Here is a 21394-nt window from a genome sequence, read left to right on the forward strand (position 1 = left end):
AAAAGGCACAACTTTTAATAATCTAATTCCATATGGGTCACAGGTAAATATTTTAATTGCGGACAAAGATAAGGCAATTAGTGGAACACATATAGCCTGTACATCTAAATACATATAGAAACACGCATGCATGCACACATACAATCATTTGAATAGGCTCATTCATGCATGATCAAGATATAAAATTCATACAAGCCACATAAATAGCTGAACTTGTATACACACAAACACATACTCATCTATCAATGGCCTTACCTGTCAGCAGGACCTCCGGGCCTGACGTACGTAACCACCAGAGGACGGGACCTGCGCCAGTCCTCGTGGAAGCCTCCTAAATTAAACAAAAGTCACAACATCTATCAGTGCAAACAGCTAATTATTTTACTGAAGGATTGACACAAAAACGATGCCATCCACCTACCCCTCATGACAAACCCAAAGCTGTTTCCCTCCTTGTGTAAACACACCTCTATGGTTTTGGTTACGACTCCTGAGGGATTCTGGACTAAAAGTAGACAGGAAAGGACAGATCCAGCAAATTATTTTTACGATCCTGCGAAGCTACACATAAAATGAAAAATGGAGAAAGCTTTCACAACAGTTTGATTAAAGTGTCATCTAAGCGTTGTAATGCCGAATCATGAAAATGAACAGCGATGGATTGTAGGGGGAAATGTTTAATTAATCTCAGTGAGGAAATCAATTTTATCTATTGACCCATGCTAATGATTTAAAAAGCAGTGAGCAGCCACAGTGGACCAGCAGGGACCAACTCTGTGTCTGAGGCCATGGCGTTGGTCCAGGAAATCCAATAATTGACAACTGGACTGGTGATGTCTAAATGTTAAAGTTAAATTGGGGTTAAATTTGGCTGACCTTTGTTAAACAGGTCTGCTTTTCAAATATGTAAATACTACTAAAAACTTGGATATTTAAAGGTCCCATATTATGATAATTCAGGTTTATTTTTGCATTTTAGGTTTCTACTGAAACATGTTTACATACTTTAATATAAAAATATATATTTCTCATACTGTCTATCTGAATATACCTGTATTCACCCTCTGTCTGAAACGCTCTGTATTAGCGCCTGTCTCTTTAAGCCCCCCTCCCAAAAAAGCCCAGTCTGCTCTGATAGGTCAGTGTTTCCGGGTCTTCTGCATATATGACTCATTTAAAAGCACATTTTCTAAATACGTGACAAAAATCTGTGGTTTGAGGATTTTGATACTTTCACAGTATTTATACCTCAACCTTCTTTATGATCAAGAAATAAGTGGAAATCTCAACAATATGGGACCTTTGAAGAACTAAATTTAGCTCGGTTTTAACCTAGAACTAGAAATCACAAGCCAGGCCTTTTTATGGTCTGAAGCCTTAACTAATTCTTAGCTGATATTCTACCTTTGTGCATTTGAAAACACAAAGCATTTGAAGAATTATTCATCTTGCAGATTTTCACCTACCGAATGGAGGCAGCTCATACTCCACCTCCAGCACAACTCGCTCCCCGATGTTCTTCAGCAGGCAGATGATCTCATCATGACGGAGCTTTGACAGGTTGATGCCGTTCACAGACTTGATGTAGTCTCCTACATTCAGCTGGTCACTCCTGTGAAAAGTCATGGACAGACCAGCATGATGAAGGCTGGATTACTAACAGGGCAATACGGTAAACCTTCCGGGGGGCCCTAAAAAGCTCCAGATTCACTGCACGTCACCTGGATTTTGGAATTGCGAGTTTGTATGACTGAAGTGCTTACCACCTTAAAACTGCAACGTGAGAGATGTGGCTCGTAGTGACAAATCCACAGAGAATTATTAATGACTCTGCAGAGGTTTTTTAGCAACTTTCAGCTAATTGGTTTTACAGCTCACACTTTTCACTCTCTATACTCGCTGTAATCTACCTTTTGGCTTATCAGAAAATTAATATTCTGGAGGTTCCAACTGTGTGAAATGGGCAGAAAGAGAGCTACAAAGCTGGTTGTATTAATTTGTGTCCAAACAGTCATGATAATCTGACTATAAATCCCTTATGTTGACTTATATTCAGAGCCAGCTGTGTAGAATAGTGAACGATTGGCTGAAAGCATCTCCTCTTCAAATACTGACACAGATGATCGTACATGTCATCTCACATATGACATTCTGAGTCAACATGCTGCTCTTTGGAGGCCTAATTAATTAAATTGGTGTCCTGCCCTCCTCGTCCCTCTAACCTTTGGGCTACTGCCAATCAGCAGTGACAGCAGACAGAGAGAGAGACGTCTTGACCAGCAGAGCCGACCAGCCTGTCATCCGGACCGGTCATCACACAGTGGCACTGCCAGTCTCTCTCCTGTCTGCCTGCGTGTCTCTCCACCCAGTAAATTAGCTAGCACTTCCACACAAACATGAACTCTGCGGTGGGAAGACAAGCTGCTTGGAAGAATTAGCTCAGTGTCTGTCTTTAAACCTCCTTGGACTTGATAAGCGATGGCATATTTGGCCAAGACGTTTTCAGAGGGGCTGTCATTCCTACAAATGTGTGTGTGCGTATGTGTGAGTGTGTGTGTGTGTGTTTAATACTTCAGTCACACGCTGCTTAATCATCAAGCAACGTGAGTCCTCTGCTTCATTTTCCTTTCATGTGGTTGATGTTGGGGAAATTGAGTTTAATCGAATCTTTATTAAGCAATCTTTGAACAAAAAAAACAAGCTTACAAAAGAGTTGTATTGAAGTACCAACATACAGTAAATTAAGCATAAACTGAAAATTAAAAAAAATATATTAATCTAAATCAACACATCTTACATGGTTTCTTGTGGACTTTTGAGTATTACTCTGAGGGACAGCATCAAGCTGATCTAACACAACGCCTACAGTCCTGCAGTTAAGGTGAGCTGGTGTAACGGTGCAAAACGTGCACATTTGTGGGCACAAAATAACAACTCCGGACAGCTTGGTGTGGTTTCCGGGTTTCAACCACATCACAGAGAGGTGATCTCACCTGGCAGCTAGCCCACCTGGCCGTAGGTTTGACACTCTGGGCTTGCCGTCCTTATCAGAGCCTCCGGAGATGGTGAGGCCAAGGCTGCTGCCTTCCCTTTTCATCAGGTCTACTGTGGTCACTCCTCGGTACTCCTCTGCTGACAGATACAGACACAGGCACAGAACCACAGTCAGCATTAGCGTCTGCTTGACAGAATCACCCTGTCTGAGAGGCAACGTAAGACTTTTCTCCTGAATCTTTCACAGAAATGCCCTCTGACACACGACCACATACTTTATTTTCTCACTTTCCTGTCCTTCCCTTGTTGCTTCAAATCTCTCAATCTGAGTGAATCCTTGAGACGGGTTCAGGAGCAGGAGGAGGAGGACCAGAGTCAGTTTTATTAATAGCAAACTATCTACTGATAATGGAAAGAAATGCAATGCATTATTACAAAAGAGGCAATCATTTAAAATGATAAAGTGAAATGCAATTGTATTCTTAGGTGAATGAAAATGTCTTGACTCTGATGGATATGTGTCTACATAGTGTCATCAGAGGACTCATTCTGTCCTGTGGTCTACGTTTCGCTGTGCTGTTAAATCGTTCTACATGTAGTCTACCAAGAGTGGTTTAGTGCAAATGACAGGTATGCCACACAAGCATTTTTTTTCACCTTATCTAAGCATTCAAAACAGTGCAACATCAAGCAAAACACAGCAGACACATGGTTCCAACGCACACAGACAAAAATCTCAGTCACAGACAGCATGACTCATCTTTGTCTTTTTGAGGATGAAGTTGCATGAATCAGGTAACAGATAGAAACAACAAAATGTCAGGATTGACTGTATACCTGAGAAGCTGCGCCTGCAGGAGGAATGCGTTTGGTCAGTTGCCCCGGATTCCTTGCTCCCCTTTGAGTATGGTCCTTCATCTGAGGAGACAGCAGGGAGGGTATGAAGCAATGTTGTGACATGTAAGGAAACTGTGCAGCAGAAGGCTGAATTAACACGACCAACCACTGCACATCATGACAGATGCTGCACACATGTTAATGCTTTGCACTGCACCCTGGCTAATGTGAGGGCTAATGTGAGGGCTCTGGGGAGTGGGGGTGGATTTGGGGTTGGGAGGTGAGGGGAGGGCACTTAGACAATAGCCACATCCTTCCATCAGGCATGGAACCGAATTCGGAAACAGAGAGATCAGCCGAAACTCCGGACTCCAAAATGTCACCTCTATTTCCACAATCCTATAAAAGGTTCAAGGGTTTTGAATAGCTCCTCTCTGCAGAGCAGCAGAGACCCTTGAAAACCATAAATTTAACACAAGAATACATTTGCTGGTGTGCTTAATGTATGCAGCTATTAAAGCATGGGAATTTTCCTGAAGGAACAGCATGCAGTTAATGGACTGCTCGAGCATTGACAGAAAATCATCATTTTCATGTCGTTTACAGCAGCTGCTAGAGAAAGCCGGTAAAATGTTCAATCTGCTCTGCAGGGAAACTGATTTTTTTTTCACCCTCAGTGAGACCCATTGCTGACAGAGCATAGGGCTGGCCTCAGATTAGCAGAGCCACTGCATGAAGCCATCTGAACCTGAATGCAGCAATACAAGCATGTCAGCAGCCACACTGATAAGGAAACGGACTTGGCACTTCTCTAATCCTGTCCACTGCGGATTACCTTTTCATCTGTCCGGCACAGTGACTGAACATCATATTACCAACTTAAAGAAGAGCTGTGCCAACTTAGGCCTCTTTTTTAAGAGTGGAGGGGCCATAGTGCCCCTACAAGCTTTACTAACTCACCCTGAGCTAAGTATACAGACTGATTAAAACCTTGTTTTTCTATCACAACATATTATTTATAACCATGAGGATTTCAAACTGTCAGGTTTGAGAGACACAGAGAATGTGTGAGATGAAAGGAACAGGTGCAAGCTGCTGTTTATGAAGGTAAGTTAATTATGGTACTTTACTGCAATTTGTGTCAAAAATAGTACTCCTTCTCGGAGTAATAACATCAAATTTGAACACACAGACATGATACACACATAGATACAGTTTGACTTACACTTTCTGAGGATAGCCTACCATCTCGATGTACAACAAAATAAACGTTCATAAATTACTTTGAGAAAGCCCTGTGAAAGACGCTCCTTGTCACTCCAGAACTTGCCTGACATTTATCACGTTTTTAAATTTTCTCCAGTTATAAAGTGATTTAGTGATAGTTGTCCATACATCCATGGACACATTGCAAACAGGAACTGCAAATAGCTAAATATGCATAATAGCTAAAATGTTTATACACAGCTAACTTAATATGGCAACATTATTAGGCTACTTTCTGTTTAATGTATCCCTTAAAACGTATCTGCCAGATAGAAGTAAGACGATAATAATAATAATTACAGGAATGAGAAATCTAGTAAAATGAACTTTATACTCTACAAAATACAATATTTGGGATTGTCTCAATTTATTTTGAGGGGGGCCCACACTGTCCCCTGCTCTAAACCAAACAACTGAAGCAAGACCTACTTCCATGTGCTCTATCGTTTAAAAGGTGTCGTTCCAGGCCTGACAGTATGTCAATTTAACATGAAAAAATTTCATCCTAACATTTCCCCAGTTCAGTCTCTTATCTGTGCTGATTTGTAAAGACTGAAAGAAGAAAGTGCTCAGAGGGCATCAAACAAACTGCGTTCTCTCTGTCGAAATCGATCAAGTATCCACAACTGCCCAACTGAACATGAGGCCTTTAGACAGCTGAGAGGCATGGATCCTTTGTCAAACTTTCTCTGACCTTTACCCTTTGGGCAGGCCCTGGATATGAGGAGTAGAGAAGAAAATCCAGCCTTCTTGTGCGCACAGCTGCATGAGTCAACTACAGAAATATCTTTACTAGACTTTGCATATTATGGAGATGTATAGAACATATGCATAATATGGTATTTCACACTAATTTACACACATCCTTGCACAAATGTCCTCTCCAGTAGCTGTGAGGCACAAACAAAGTGAGTGACACATCACAAACACATTAGGCTGGGCAAAAGCCTCGTAACCACACGGCCTCCTAAGGGCCCTGACAGTCCAGCAGCTGTCATTGCAGTCAAAAGGCAACATTAGCTCTGGGTAACGCAGACCCAACGCTCTGCACGTGACTGAGTGCTACTGTACCATCAAGCCATCCCCCAGCCATCATCTACCCTAACGGCGAGAATTACAATCAGGATGGAGCTGATTAATAAATAATGACACAACTATTGTTTGTCATTGATGAAAAACACAAAAAAAACAACAACATGGCTTTGTTATCTTTGAAAAGGAGGTAAGTTAAAGGCTTTCCAGAAGAGCTGCATCTAAAGGTCCTTGGAGTGTTGCACTGACTAAAACGAAATTCTGTGCTACTGCATAAATATGTGAGTTAATTAACTTGTGGTTTAATTCAGGGCACTGTAAGCCGTCCCTCTCATAACCAATCAGAATGTAGGTTAAATATGGGGGCAGCACTCAGAATGACAATGAAATCATCGGCCTATTTCCAGATGTAAAACTTTATTTATAAACGGGGGCCCTCCCAGACCCAGTTTACATTGCTATATCTGCCCCAGTTACACTTGGCAGGGTGGTATGCAGAGCTGGCGGTCAAGTCCACCGACATTTAAATCTCTTTCACACAAATACAACCATAGTACATCCATTGCAATAAGTCTACATTCAAATTGTTTTGCGTTCAGGCTATATGGATTAGAAAACAGTGTCCCTCAGATGAACTACACATTTCTGAACATAAGCTGCTCTTTACAGGTGATCTGTGCAACACAAACCCTCTACTACAACATACAAGCTGATCCCCTTAACTCCACGTTGCAGAGATCAAAGTGTGGTGCTCTTACCAATGCTGTTGTTCTTGCTGTCTCTCCTCAGACCACACAGCATGGCTGTAGTTTAGTCAGCGCAGCCACCCCCCAGGAAGTAACCCTGCTGATCTTTAGAAGTGGACAGAGAGCTGAGGTTCCACCTGAGGTAAGAGAGTCTCAGCCGCTCAGATAGAACAGAAACACCATCTTCGTTTCTTCATTCCTTTGCCAACATTTCCTTACCCTCTGTGCCCGTTTGTAAAAACCCAGTGAGGAATTAAGCTTCGGAGGGCAAATTCTTATCCTCAGTTGGTCTCTAGTTCCCCTCTCTATTTAAACCTGGTGACAAAAAGATGCTCTTTTCAGTCCTCAAAAATCTCAATTTAGCAACCTCTGTTTTTCTTTGAAATCCAAAGCAGAGAGAGGAATGGCTCATGTCCTCTTGCCATCTTGCCGTGGTTCCATTTTTGAGCTATTCTCAGTAATCAGTCGTCCTTTTTCCAGAGGGTTTACCATCCCCTGTTCATTCACTCAGATGAGCTCACACATAACCCTCCTCTCTCATACAGAGCTCGAGTGAGTGTGTTTGCTCTCTCTCTCTCTCCCTCTCACTCTCTCCCTGCCAGAGGGGTTCAGTGAGGCAAGTACGCACGATCATCACTCCCACCCTCGGTGCGCACACACATGCACGCAGCCAGGCACGCACACACACACACACACACACACACACACGCTCTTTATTCATTTCCCACCAAGTCAAACACCCCTCATGTGAACATCCTCAAACCCACCCACACACATCTACACACACACACACACACACACACACACACACACACACACTGATATTAGACACGACAAATCTGCACACACTCAACTTTGCACAATTAACACCACCTGCACATTCATTGTCAGACTGAGCCCTGCACTGTGTCACGTTTTTCTCACATAGCCTGCACCCATTTTTACACAGTGTGTAACTGCACAGTGCTAGTATCTTTTTCTCTCTCACACATACACTCACCCACACACACACACACACAATGTAAAATGCATTTGCAAAATTCCTGCGCAGAACAGCTGCTTGTTTGAGAATATGTCTAGCGGTTGAAATTGTATAAATAAAAGCGCAGTTGTCGTGCACAAGGCTGTGGTGACAGATTCGACTTCTCCTCATACTGTGATCAAGTGAAAAAAAAATGTATGAGCAAATAGAAACAAGACAGGAACAGACAGGAGTCTGACTGGTCGTGTGAAAATGAAATGCATATCATTTTTCACCCTCACGAGGCTGGGAGGACCCTCTGCTAATCCGAGGCCCATTTAAGTACCTCCACCCAAACACAGAAGGACTAAAAGGTCTGCTGACTGACCTGCTGCTTCACCTGTTAAACCATTTGTCTGTTTGTTTGCACAGAAGCCTCGACGCCTGCCACTTCCTGACCCCCACTGCAATCAGCAACAACAACAACAACAAATGCCCTCCACATTGGCAGCCTCTCAGAGTCTCATCTGCCTCATTTGTTTTGGTCACTGTAGACAAATTGTTGTCATCACTGAGACTTTGGAGGTAGGGTAAAAAAGCCCCCCAAAAAGATACAAGCTCAACAAAAAACACACAACACAGTGACATTAGCCTCTATCCTACAACTGCTTATTTTACAGATGTGTACAGTGATTACAAACAATATTTCTATGTTTCTACTACCTGCTGTTGTATGGAGCCTAATTAGTCAGCTGTTTCAGTTGACAGATACTCTGTGTAGATAATTTCCTCAGAGACTTTTGTCCTTAATACCCCATTTACAACGTGAGCGAGACTAATTAATTTCTAAGAGAATAAAGAGAATCGGGAGACGGAGAAGTGTGTTGGACTGATAAAAACCCCCTGGGAACAGGGCGGCATGCATTGGGTTATGATAAAAAATGGACTCTTTTGCATTTCCTCAAGCCAAGTAATCAACATTATTGATGTAGAGGGAGAAGAAGAAGAAGAAGAAGAAGAAGAAGAAGAAGAAGAAGAAGAAGAAGAATTCCTTTATTAGTCCTGCAACGGGGAAATTCGATTTTTACACTCTATTATTGTTATTTATGTTACACACACAGGCCCGAAATACACACACATGCACAGACAGGACCTATACACATGCAATTAATGGAGAGATGTTAGAGCGATAACTTAATTAACTAACTTAAATTAAATACTTTTCAATAAGAGAGAACTAGCTGTTAGTGTATCATTAGTTAATGAGTAACTCCTAATTAATTACTGATTAGTTATTGCTTGTTTATTGAGAAAAGAGTAAGGAATAAGTCAGGAACATTGTGATGGGTAATGAATCTTACCTAATAATTCTTATGGAGGACTATAATAGATAACGACAAGTTACTATGGAACAGGAGATCATATATTAACAAACCATTAAGTGATTATTAGTTCATGAATATACTGACCATTTTCTTCATTAGTTGTCCCTGACTGACTGCTGCTGAGCTGCACAAAACTAGAAACAATTCATTACTAATTATTTAAACATTACTTACTGTTTTTGTGTCCTGAAAAGCTACTCAGTAATCCCTCATTATTTTATCGTTACACAATATTTACTTACTGTTTTCATGGGCCTTCAAGCAAAGTGAATCATAATAGTGAAGTTACTAAATAGTCCCTCAAAGATTCTGGTGGCTTGACAAGAGCATAAGTAACAGCTTCAGTTCCCCATGTGCAAACCTAAATAGGGCTGTGGCAGTGAAAATATTCCAAACATAGCGTATACTTAAACTGACATCAAGGGCATGCTGACTGTCATCTACTGTAATAGGTAATACACTGACTATACAGTAGATAAGTTTACCTCAAAAAAACTAAAATCATAACTATCCTTTTAAGACACTCAATCAGAGAATAACCTGTGATTTTATTCACTATTTAGTGCTGATTCTCCAATTTTCCAAATATTTCTACATCATGTAAAAACAGCACTTCTGGAAATAGCCTTTATTTCCTTTACACATTCTGGGGGGGGAAGTCCTGAATTTCAACCTCAATCAAACTGACCACACTGCCATCTTATGGTGATCGGATCCAGTTGCAAGTGAGAGTCTGAAAAGCAAAATGACTAATTCACTTGTCAGCCAGCATTGATCAGTGTGTGACAAACAAAGAGCCAGAGGATAAGGATGTGTCACAAATACTCATGCTTCAGTATTCACCTTTTAAGGTCGGACAAAATCCCAGATTTTAAGTACACTCAGTTTAACAGGCCTGCTGCACACACACAAACCCTCTGTTGTTAAACTAACTCAAGTTATGTATGTCATTTATGGGAACTAATCACAGATAAACTTAAATAGAAAATGTGAGCAGGCAACAGAACTTTTCTTTTCTAATGCTGCATAAATTGGCAAATATCTAAAACGTCCAAATCTCATGCCTTGTTCTACAATATCAAAGACATCAACTGCATGCATTAGCATTTCCCAAAAGATTACACAGCCTTCCTGTCGGCTTTACCTTTGGTTCTCCCTCTGATGATGCCCAGTCGACATCTGAGAGAAAACGAGAACATCCTCCTCTTTCCTCCTGCAGACCGGCTGCCTTTCCTCAGGGAATCTGTCTGAGGGAAAGCGAAGGAGAGCTGCTTGGGAGTGAGGTGCCCCTTTCCAAAAGCTACTCTTGCTGACATGTTCATTTTCTAACCAGTGATGAGGAAAAAATTGATTCTGTTCTCTTCCCTCACATTCTCACTGTCTCTTAGACATCGTAGCCTCTGACTGTCCTGCTGTTCTCATGTCCTCCTCCTCCTTCTGGAGAACTTCCAGTCCTCTCAGGTGAACCATCCAAAGCTGCTCCAGAAATAGGTGCAGGTTTTTTTAAGGAGGAAAGAATCAGATCAAACTGTTTTTTTAAACAGCATTGGTAACTCGCTTCCTTTAGGTCAGCCACGAGCTGACTGGCTAAATAAATGTGATGGTTTTGTATATCTGGCAATCTCAGTTTTACAGGAACAGATGGCAGAGGGCTCAGGGCTGTGGGGCACAGCTTGCCTGCCAGAGTGCAATGGAAACTTTCTCTGCAGGGAGCCTGCTCTGAACATCACAAAACAATATACAATCTGAACTGGCCATTTCAAGGCAATTGAGTCTATTTGAGCTTTTGACATTAAACCGAGTGACGGCTGCAGATTTGTCTGAATAGGCTGATACATAATGCCAAACTGACTCCCTGAAATTATCGTAATTAACCTGCGAGGAGACTGTGAAGTGGCATCTCTACCGTTTTAGTATAAACGCTATGAATCCATTCTTGGCATGCTCTATTCTAACATTATACAATGTGCTATTTAAAGGAGCAGTCATTCAATTTTACAGTGATATTGTTGTGGTTAAAAGAAAGCTTGGGGCCCATTTCACAAAAGACCAGTGGTGGAAGAAGTACTCCTATTTTTAGTGTAAGCAGCAGTGCCACACTATAAACTCTACTGTCTAAAGTCCTACATTCAAGATTTTTACTTCAGTAAAAGTGCAAAAATAGTATCTGCAAAATATAATTAAAGACTAAGGTGAAAGTATTCAATGGGCAGAGTGGTCCCTGTTGTATTTTATCATTATGGAAATCTTGTTATATTACTTAACCCTTTAAATTTGCACCGTACGTTAACTGTTTATATCTCTGGCATTGTGTGAATTTGGCTTTTGTACCTTATTTATTTTATTTGCACTCAATATAGCTGCACTATTTCCATTTGTACTGCCTCTGGTGCGGAACTTTCCTTCAGGATAAATGAACTTCCAACCCATCTACATCAAACATTTTTCAAGTCTATTTGTCCAAGCGACCTAGTTACGCTGGTAAATTTGTAATATGACAACAATTAATTGGGTCCAGTATGTTCTTTGACAGCAAGAGGCCTTACAAACTGTAAAGGGACATCTTTCTAAAGCTTCCCCAGATCACATCTTGGAAGGAAAAGTGTTTATATGAAGTTATGTGGTCTCCTTATTTGGGTCAACACTCTTCTTCGGGCATCTTTTCCCCTTTTGTTCTGTTTCAGCATCCAGTCATCTGGAAGCAAGTGAGGAATAACCATTTACCCAAAGGAGAATCCAACCAGCTCTGCAGCCATCGGTGTACACACCAACTCATGCATGTGAGCATTTTCCATTTTGACACCAGTGCACCATACAAAAATAGCTGTAATCACTGAAGTGTCATGCTCCAAATGGACTACACATTTATAACTACCCTAGTCACAGCAACACCTGTCAATACACTTGAAATGAGATTTCTCAACAGCAGTGATGCTAAATGGGGGACAGAAGTGAAGTTATGATGCTGTAAAACAATAAAACCTTACTGGAGTACCAATATTACTCAACATTAACTTGACTGAAGGCAAATACAAGAACCAAATTTCAGAGTTATTGGGTCTTTTAACAACCAATCGTCTGAATTTCTTACCAGCCAGAGTACAATATTATGGATTTCTGTTTGCTGGACTTCCAAACATCTCGGCCAAAAATGACCCACTAAATTAAAAACTCTTGGATGAGCCTTCTTCATAAAATTATGTATGTCTGTAAAATTAACTCATGTAAGATTCTCCAGCCCTGTGCAAGCAATTAAATGCAGAAAAACGACCCATTAGCCAGTTTCAATTTTTAGACATTTATTGTGAATAACCAGTTTATTCGTTCTCCTCGCTCCTGAGTCTGGCGTTGGGGTTGGTAATCTTAATGGCCAGCTGAGCTGCCCTCTCCACGATCACCTTCCTGTTTTTGGAGGAGACGTTGTGGGCGATCTCAGCACAGTGAGTCCTACAGAGGGAAAGGGGAGGGGGTTAATGACATATTTTCACATGACAGTTTGGGCTGCAATTGTGTTAGGATGAAACCCAATATCAATTCAGTGGAGAACATCTAATGCCAAATAAAGCCACACCTCATAAAATAGCGCTCTACTAAACAAATGACCGTGCTGCATACAAACATGAATTCCCTTTGTAGAATTTGCTTAAAGCAGCTTTGGTCTCATGTAGCCCAGTTTGTCTTATATAAAATTTCCTGTTGCTTTTGTGGGCAGTTTTAAATTCACAGGATCACTCCTGTTTTTTTTTTATTATTAAAGAAACAACTCAAGATGTACATTTTTGTATTATAATATCCAGTGTATTAATCAAACAGCAATTTAATTTTCTCTGCATATGGTTAACAGGTACACTGACCCGTTTTATTTAAAGCATGCTAGTAAAAGGGATGTCATGACAGCTTCACTAAAAACACCAAATTACAGAAATTCTAACAATGCTTGAGCACTGAAGCGAATAAAAAATGCTGAGGACTACAAATTACACAACAGCCACTTTTCTTTGTGACAAACTACAGAAAAAAGAAAAAAAACTTGACAAATTGAAAATTGTTCCCAAGATCCATCTATTTTTTGTGACATCCACAATTACTTTGAAAGTCTGTCACAACAACTAGAAAGAACCAGATTCCCAAATAGTTTAATGCCTGCTCCGAGCAGTTTAGTGAGCTAAATTTGAAAAAACAAAAACTAATTTACCAAACTGGCCTTTCGATGCATTCATGTGCTTAATAACGCTAACTAACTGCTGAAATTGCGATAAGATGCTCGTTTGAAAAACTGTGGATGAAAAAACGTCCTTTAAAACACAGATTGCTGAATATACATCTGTTATAAACATGGTGACAATCTGTAGTCCATTTGCTCATGTGGACAGTTTTGAGCACAAGCTACTTAGTGAGCTTACTCACATTGTACAGTTTTATGGTTTTGATTGAGATTATCTATCCCTGTCGTCAGTCAGACATCCATCATCCCACCCAATCTGCAGCTGAATAATTTCAGAACAACAGACTTTAACCCCCCTCTATGAAAATGGTGAGTTGCTATTTTGTATGTCAAAATTCCGTCTTTGAGCTGTGACTACTTGACAGGTGTTTCAAGCTTCAAAACCAAGTTATTGTAATCCGCCTTCAGAAACCTTTGAATAATGTGATTAACACCAGTTACATGGTTTTATACAATTTAGTTCAAAAACACAAGACACATTTGGACCATTTTGTTATTTCCACAGCTTCAAAGAGAAAATGCATTGGAAAACCAAAGTCCATTGTGACAAATCCAAGCACAGCCACCTGGTGTCAAACTCATTGTTATCACTCAGAGCTACACTTTCTAGTTATACAAAGATGGTTGATTAACCGAGAACAGGATTGTCAGGTTGTTGTGAAGCCAGCTCAACTATGTTGGACTTCAAGAAAATACGTTTTGTATATCCTTCACAATTGTGTTCATTCCCAGCAGATGAGAAACATTTGACTACTAAAATAACATTGTACGTAGTTTGTATCCGACATGTCAGGATGTTTCCATGTGTTCCTGATCACAGCCTATCAGTGTCCAGAGTATTAACTCTGTTAGTCATTGTTTAATACCTAAATAGACATATGCCAGTTAGGACAGAACATAGGTTACCAGTTTAACTTCTGCAGCTATTTAAGGTTAAGGTCACCCACTTTGCCCTTGAGGTCTATAGACATGCATACTTTATTTACTGACATTTTGGATTTTTGACACTGAGATGTCTGCTGCAACCTTTATGGTGCTTCATGCACTGAAAAGATACATTTGGAAAAACCCAACAGCATCTCTTGAACATCAACAATGTCATGAAGCTTATAAAAGGCATATTTTCTATAAAAGCTTAAGACTAACACGTTGCACTTCCCCCTTTTCTCTATTTTACTGCAGCGGCAGCAGGTGTCTCATCCAGTATTTCAAGAATCTCTGAAATTGAACAAATCTTGTACACACCTAATATCAATTTAGTATCCAGGGAAAGGTAGACTACATTGTGTGTACACACAACTTACTTGTTACTCATCATCAGGACCTCAAGCTCCTTGATATTGTGTACCAGGAACTTCTTGAAGCCACTGGGCAGCATGTACTTTGTCTTCTTGTTGCTACCATAACCGATGTTGGGCATCAGCATCTGACCCTTGAACCGCCTGCGGACCCTGTTGTCAATACCTCTGGGCTTACGCCAGTTTTTCTGTTTGGAGATGCAACAAAGATATTCAAAGTTTAATCAATTGCAGGTACAGCTAAGCAAGTAAAAGATGAATTATCAGAGTCAGCCGAGCATGACTCCTGTGCAATGTCTCCTCTTACCGCAATCTTGACATATCGGTCAGACTGATGCCGAATGAACTTCTTGGTTCTCTTTTTGACAATCTTGGGCTTTGTGAGGGGCCTGAGGGCTGCCATGGTGACTGAGGGCAAAAAACAAAACTAGGTTAAAAAACAACATAGGCTACAACCAATGCAGCATCATATCAGCGTTGCAGCATTACACCACAACGTGCTGCACATACTACTAGGAGTTTCATGGCAGGTGTTGAGGTTCATGCAACTACCTCACTGGCAGAGGTAGACTCTAGATCTCAATTATAAACTTTCATTGAAATCGGGCTTACAGCCTTTAAAATTACGTGCACATCGACTTTCTGTCTTGTGAGGCTAATGGTAAATGTGTTGACGAAGGAATGGCAGCTAACTTCTACGGTTCAGTCGATGTTTAGCTACCTAGCTAGCTGTGCTAACGTTAGTTTGCGTCATGAACACAACTTCAGCACTGGGCCGAAACAGAAACACATGTGAAAGTATGTTTAATGGTGAAAACTAGAGGCTCTTATTTAACAGCGTTTGTGTAAACCACGATGTACTGCTACAACCCCATTTCACGGGGGGAGAGCGCTAGCACCCGGTTAGCCATTTTATGAGCAGCACATCGCCCCAGAACGACACATCACAGACAGTTTGAGGTTACAAAATGGTAAATTTTTACCAACATTTATAGAGGGAACGTCTATGATCGATAATCCGTATTAAGATGGTCAAATAACGCCCTAGATCGCGTAGATGAATACAGATTGTATCAACTCACCCGCCGATGTAAATCCAAAAGGGACTTCGTGGACGGCGGAAGGAGAGAAAAGGACTTCCGCGGGTGAAGCAAAGGCTCATGGGTAGTGTATTTTATCCGAACTACAGTATTTTAGCAGAACTACAGTATTTTAGCAGAACTACAGTATTTTAGCAGAACTAAAGTAGTTGAATAGGTATATAAATAAATGAATACATGTTTAAAGAAATGAATGCATAAATAAATAAATATACTCTGAAATAAATGAATAAATAAATGCTCAAATAAATGAATAAATAAATAAATGCATGGATAAATTATACCTCCTACCTCATTAACATATGAACACAGGAATACAGAAAGAAAGAAATGCAGGTGAACAAAAATGTAGAAATAAATGTAAAGCATTTTTATACATTGAATATATGCATTTATTTATTCATTCGTTTGTTTATGCATCTTGTTTTCTATTTATTATTAATACATTTATTTATTCATGTATTTTTATACATTTATTTATGCATTTATGAGACTTAAGTCATGTTTAGTGATCCGCTATTGGCACTTCTTTATCATACCTTTTCAGTAAAACAATAGCCTATAAACGTCATGGAGTTTGTTGTTGTATTTTTTAGTGATTTATTGTGATATATTTGAGCTTCACGGACATCTGCACACCCACCCCAAGTGTTAACTGCTCATGAAAGAAAAGAGTGCGCACTTCCTGGCCAAAGGATATTTATTTCGGAGGGGGGCTTCTGTACTTCTTTAAACTCAGTGAGCATCAAAAACGTTGTACTACAGCGGGGACCCCTTATGCTTGACCAAGAACACTAGAAAAGTTGTATTATTTATCATCTATATAACAGATACGAGGAAGAGACACTAGCTGAGTGACTGAGGGGCGGAGTGTGATAAAAGGTAAATGATTTGCTCCATGTCATATGATTGACGATACAGTTACTTCCCTTGTGGGATTAAAGCACATTTAAAGACTTGTAATCTCTCGTTTAGTTGCTTCATATCGCTTTTCAAATGGAGCACCGACCTGTGTTGGGGTAAGGGTCGTTTTATGGTGTGTATTTTCCTCTAGAACTGGGCCGAAATGTGGTCCAGCTCACTCGCTTTAACTTTCGTTTTCCCGTTATTCACAGCCACCAGAACCCCACATACGGAATGGCCAATCCCGGGTATATACCAGCAGCAGCGGGGGTACCCGGTAAGCTTCATGCAGCTGTTATTACGTTTTGGCACTGAAATGTAATAATAGTAGGCTAAAAATAATAATAACAGATTTTATTCGAAAAGCACTTTTCATTGTTAAAATCAATCCCAAAGTGTTACAGATTATAACGAGATTAACAACATGTTTAAAGACGATTGTATCTTGTATAATGACATGTATACAACAGTATCAAGGGTAATCATTTCACACACACACACACACACACACACACACACACACACACACACACACACACACACACACACACACACACACACACACACACACACATACACACACACACACACACACATACACACACACACACACACACACACCCTACATACCAAAGTGACGTCACAGATCTACGTGCAGGTTATGTGAGGCGCGACGTGACCGAGTCGACTCGCGTGCGCTACTTCTTCTTCTTCAGAAGTTATAGTGTTTGTTAAATCACGTTACCGTGTCTGTGAGTCTAAAGTGTAGGCCTAGTTGTAAAAAAACATCTCAGAATGGATACTATCACGGAGGGGCAGGGTAAGTCACTCTCTCCCGACTCTGTCTTCAGGTGTTGTAACAGGTCCCAACTGGAAACTTCACCAATTCAACTGGGTTTTCTGAAAAGATTTGAGTGATACGCATTTGAGTCTGTGTTAGGCTATTTTTTTAGGCTAGTCGTTTGTGTAATAATGCATGAAAACTTCACAGGATTTAAGCTGCGGAAGTCTGTTTCCATTCAAATGACTGAACTGGTTCTTCTGGTTTGTTTAAGCAATGTTCGCCCCACCCGCAGCTGCGTCCCAAGGCCCCAGCGCTCCTCCAGCCGGCATGTTTGACAGCATGCCCGGCTATGAAGGAACAGTGGCAGGAGGAGGTAAAGTATGCCACCTGTAGGTCTGTTCCTCCCAACTGACAGCCTCTGTCTTCACAGTAGGCTATTGTGAAAGATGTCGCTCCTTGGCCATTTTATTAGACACACACGTTTTAAGGAACTCCGTTGCTTGGCAACAGCCTTGGTCCTTGTTAAGTTCCTGTTAGCTGATGTTCACTTTCATTGCAACAGGAATCCAACATGGACACATGATTGAATTGCATAATAGTGATATGATATTTTTCACCCTCATGTTCGTGAATGGGGTGGCCAAAACATTAGATATCAATATATAACTACAATCTCTTTAATAAATATACCTCACTGGCAGTGTCAAGCAAAACTGCTTACATTATTATCTGTAAAGATTGAATTTAGGGCTGAACTGTTGTGTTGGTTTTACATGTGCACCTGATAAAGTGTCCACTGAGTGTATACTGTGTGTAAGCAAAACACCAGGAATGTTTGCTCTTAAGATAAAGCAATGAAACAGCACAAAAACGTTAATGTGTATCTGCTGTAGGTGGATTTCTGCCCCCTCCTATGCCTGCATTCCCAGTTCCTCAGCCTCAACCTGGAGCCGAACAACCACAGTGGAAGTAAGATCAACTACTTCCTTTTTTCTAACATCACTAATAAGAGTTTTGCAAAATATTTCCCAAGATTTATTTTAACATATAAGCAATCTAAGCACGTCCAGCGCTATTACAATCATCACTTCCTCTTGAGAAGATGAAACTGCGTGACATAACTGTATCTCATTCCCTCACGGCTGGTAGTATCCCGTCTATAAGTGAAGATACTGCTCGGGAGGCGTTTGTCCTGTTTGCCTCCAGTAAGTGCTGCTACAGTGGAGCACCGGCAAAGGATGGTGTGATTACCAGCATGGATGCATTCAATACATACCGGGTAAGAGGAGGTCTGTTCATGTGTGTGTGAAACAGCAGTAGAAAGGCAGGAAATTCCACAGAAGGGAAGTAAACATTTTTCTTGTGTGCCTTCTCCACCCCTGCTTTGTTTTAGTACCGCCTGGAAACCTTTACTGAAACAAGATCTACAGAGTGGAATCATGAGCCATACCATGGTACAGTATTATCTTGTTCATTAGTTACATGAGTTTAAATCTTTGTTTTCTGCTGTCAGTCAGCTTTTAATGGTGACTACTAATTGATAATCCAATGTGCTGTTTTTATTTGGTTCAGGCCAGCCAGTGGATGCCTTTGCCCAACCACCTCCAGGGCCTTGGGATATTCCTGCTCAAGCACCCACCTTTTTTGTGGATAGCAAACAAACTATGAAGGTTCCCTATACATCATCCATGAAGGTAAATAATATACCACATGTTTGGAAACATCTCCTGTTATTGCTTTTAGAGATCTTTCCTCACGAGAAACATTTCCTTTACAGCCCTGCCACGTTTGTGTGGGAATGGGACGAAAACCCTGCAAAGACTGTGTCGGCGCTGGTAATGTAAGTCATTTTCACAGACCTCGTTTAAAGGGTTACATTAGCAAGATAATCTGATATATGATTTCTTTTCTGCCCCCTGTTAGAAAGTTTGTTGGGTCTGCAATGGATCTGGTTACCGACACGGAGAGGATCGATGCCACCACTGCAGTGGCAGAGGGAGGGAAAAGTAAGTGTTGCATCTCCTAGCTAATAATAAAGTTAAAGTACAATTTATGAACAAAACAAAATATACTGATAGTTATTAAACATGATTCTTTTTGCAGCTGCAGCCACTGTCAGGGGCAGGGATCAAAGCAATGTGACACATGTCGTGGAAAACAACAGCTTCTGGTCTACATCAACCTCACTGTGAAATGGTGCTGTTTTTGTCAAGAATGTCTGACAAACGCACAATAGTGTTTTATAACCATCAAAGTTGTCAAATTAAATTGGATTTCCTCTTTTTTTATGCATATGCTTTTAGGACTAACAACTCTGATAACTATGTTGTGGAACAGTCAAGTGGACTGCAGGTGGACAACCTCAGCGGGGTGTCTGGCAAGGAGCTTTTCAGGGACTCTCAGTACATGGTAAAATATAGTTTCTCACATTTTTAGGGGGCACAAGATATGGGTATGGGAGGATTATGTTTTTTTAAAACATACATGCAAATTGCTTAGATTGACCGAGTTATTAGATTGATAACCACACATGCATATGTGATACACATTTAGTATCACCGATATATCTACACAAACAGGCTGCCATGTTTTAATAATGCAATGGTCTACACAGCTCACATAACACTTGTGTTACAGTTGTACCTTACAAGATTAACTGTGACCGGAAGTGTACTGAGGTTCCAAGTGTATTTACTTCAGTATTATTTGTGTAGATAGTTATTCTGTTTTGGTCTCTCAGTACTGCCAAAATGTGGGCGACGACAGTGTTTAGCCACATCCACCGATGCAGCAGGATTAAAGCTGCTGCTGCCTGCATGCTCCTTTCACTGTGCAGCCCTTGTACTGTGTTAACACAGTGCTAGGCCTAATACTGACCCTATATTCACAACAAAAGTTTTGTTATCCTGCTGCTCCGTCAACCAGTCAAAGGATGTAATTAAATCAGTGGTGGTGTTTCAGCACTTAGTAATATGTTTCTGATTATCTGTGCAGGTATACCCAGTGATGGGCTTCCCAGACCCTGCAGTGGTGAATGCTGCACAGCGCCTTGTCAACGAACACCAGGGCAAGTTCTCCCAGACATCGCGCATTCTACAACAGGTGACAGTGCATCTACTTATTACCTGCTATTTGTATATAAAATCATATTTTATCACTGTTAACTGACTGTACAGTACTTTGTGTAACATGGTCATATTTTTGTCTCTTTGTCTGCAGCGTCAAACCATAGAGCTGATCCCCGTCACCAAGGTGACCTACTCGTGGAAAGGGAAATCACACATTTACTTTGTCTATGGGAATGAGTTCAAAGTTAATGCAGATAACTACCCTGCTACCTGTTGCTGTTCTGTGATGTAATTGCAATTGTTTTGTCTAAAGGGTTTTCCTTTACAGATCGAGTTGCTAAATGAATCAGTTTTACATACAAAGTCAGTTCTACAGATTAAATGGGAGTTTAACTGAGAAAAACTGATCAAGCCTCTTAAATAAACAATATTATGCCAGACAGGAAGTCAATTTACTTTTGACTACGTACAAGATAAATGTCTGGGAAGTATTTCTTAATTTTTTACATGACATTTTGTATACATGCACCACATAAAAGTATTGCTTAACGACACAATTTAAACCATAATTATACTATATTACCTGAACCCTGAACCTTTTCTGCTCTTATATGCAAGCAGTGATTTTATTTTATTTTTTATCATCGGTAAAACCAACGATTTGATACTAATAGTATTGTTTTTGAAAAAGTGCATGTCTTTGAAACGAATCCATTTTTTAAAGTTTTTATATGAACTCATTGTTAAATGTGCAAAATAAATACATTTTGAAATGTCGGCTGTTGCATCGTTTCG

The 21394-nt window shown here is 40.5% G+C and overlaps 3 protein-coding genes across 4 annotated transcripts in view; 1 reads left to right on the forward strand and 2 right to left on the reverse strand.

Annotated features, from left to right (window-relative positions):
- The window catches only part of LOC310952145 (glutamate receptor-interacting protein 2-like), a gene marked incomplete at both ends in the record, with an annotated part of 29276 nt that extends 18733 nt beyond the window's left edge, over positions 1-10543 (reverse strand). The window contains 6 exons of the mRNA XM_083920650.1: positions 256-331; positions 422-505; positions 1467-1612; positions 2994-3132; positions 3832-3912; positions 10366-10543. Coding sequence (XP_083776776.1) covers positions 256-331; positions 422-505; positions 1467-1612; positions 2994-3132; positions 3832-3912; positions 10366-10543 — 704 coding nt within the window. The remainder of the gene's footprint in view (positions 1-255; positions 332-421; positions 506-1466; positions 1613-2993; positions 3133-3831; positions 3913-10365) is intronic.
- A 1960-nt stretch (positions 10544-12503) lies between these two features.
- On the reverse strand, positions 12504-15875 carry rpl32 (ribosomal protein L32). The gene is made up of 4 exons (XM_083919554.1): positions 15827-15875; positions 15052-15152; positions 14751-14932; positions 12504-12668 (listed from the first exon to the last, which is right to left on the reverse strand). The coding sequence occupies exons 2-4, from the start codon at positions 15145-15147 to the stop codon at positions 12539-12541; spliced, it is 408 nt and encodes a 135-aa protein (XP_083775680.1). The 5' UTR covers positions 15148-15152; positions 15827-15875; the 3' UTR covers positions 12504-12538.
- A 669-nt stretch (positions 15876-16544) lies between these two features.
- ssuh2rs1 (ssu-2 homolog, related sequence 1) lies at positions 16545-21376 on the forward strand. 2 transcript variants are annotated; one of them, XM_083920399.1, is made up of 14 exons: positions 16545-16726; positions 16820-16863; positions 16960-17024; positions 17803-17904; positions 18425-18500; positions 18681-18810; positions 18925-18985; positions 19104-19225; positions 19309-19371; positions 19455-19537; positions 19635-19727; positions 19835-19940; positions 20526-20633; positions 20751-21376. In XM_083920399.1, exons 2-14 carry the CDS (start codon positions 16841-16843, stop codon positions 20889-20891), a joined length of 1173 nt encoding a protein of 390 aa, XP_083776525.1. In that variant the 5' UTR covers positions 16545-16726; positions 16820-16840; the 3' UTR covers positions 20892-21376. The 2 variants fall into 2 exon arrangements, with proteins under 2 accessions (XP_083776525.1, XP_083776526.1); XM_083920400.1 differs by lacking the exons at positions 16545-16726; positions 16820-16863; positions 16960-17024 and adding an exon at positions 17415-17567.
- Positions 21377-21394: the final 18 nt, after the last annotated feature.

The sequence above is a fragment of the Echiichthys vipera genome (assembly GCF_963691815.1).
Source record: "Echiichthys vipera genome assembly, chromosome: 9".
Lineage (NCBI taxonomy): Eukaryota > Metazoa > Chordata > Actinopteri > Perciformes > Trachinidae > Echiichthys > Echiichthys vipera.

Coding starts and splice junctions, on each gene's coding strand:
- ssuh2rs1 (XM_083920399.1), top strand. CDS start 16,841: ATGGAGCACCGACCTGTGTTGGG. Junction 16,864..16,959: donor GAGCACCGACCTGTGTTGGG/GTAAGGGTCGTT, acceptor CGTTATTCACAG/CCACCAGAACCCCACATACG. Junction 18,501..18,680: donor GCCGAACAACCACAGTGGAA/GTAAGATCAACT, acceptor CACGGCTGGTAG/TATCCCGTCTATAAGTGAAG.
- rpl32 (XM_083919554.1), bottom strand. CDS start 15,147: ATGGCAGCCCTCAGGCCCCTCACAAAGCCCAAGATTGTCAAAAAGAGA. Junction 14,933..15,051: donor ACCGATATGTCAAGATTGCG/GTAAGAGGAGAC, acceptor ATCTCCAAACAG/AAAAACTGGCGTAAGCCCAG. Junction 12,669..14,750: donor GTCCTGATGATGAGTAACAA/GTAAGTTGTGTG, acceptor TTCCCTCTGTAG/GACTCACTGTGCTGAGATCG.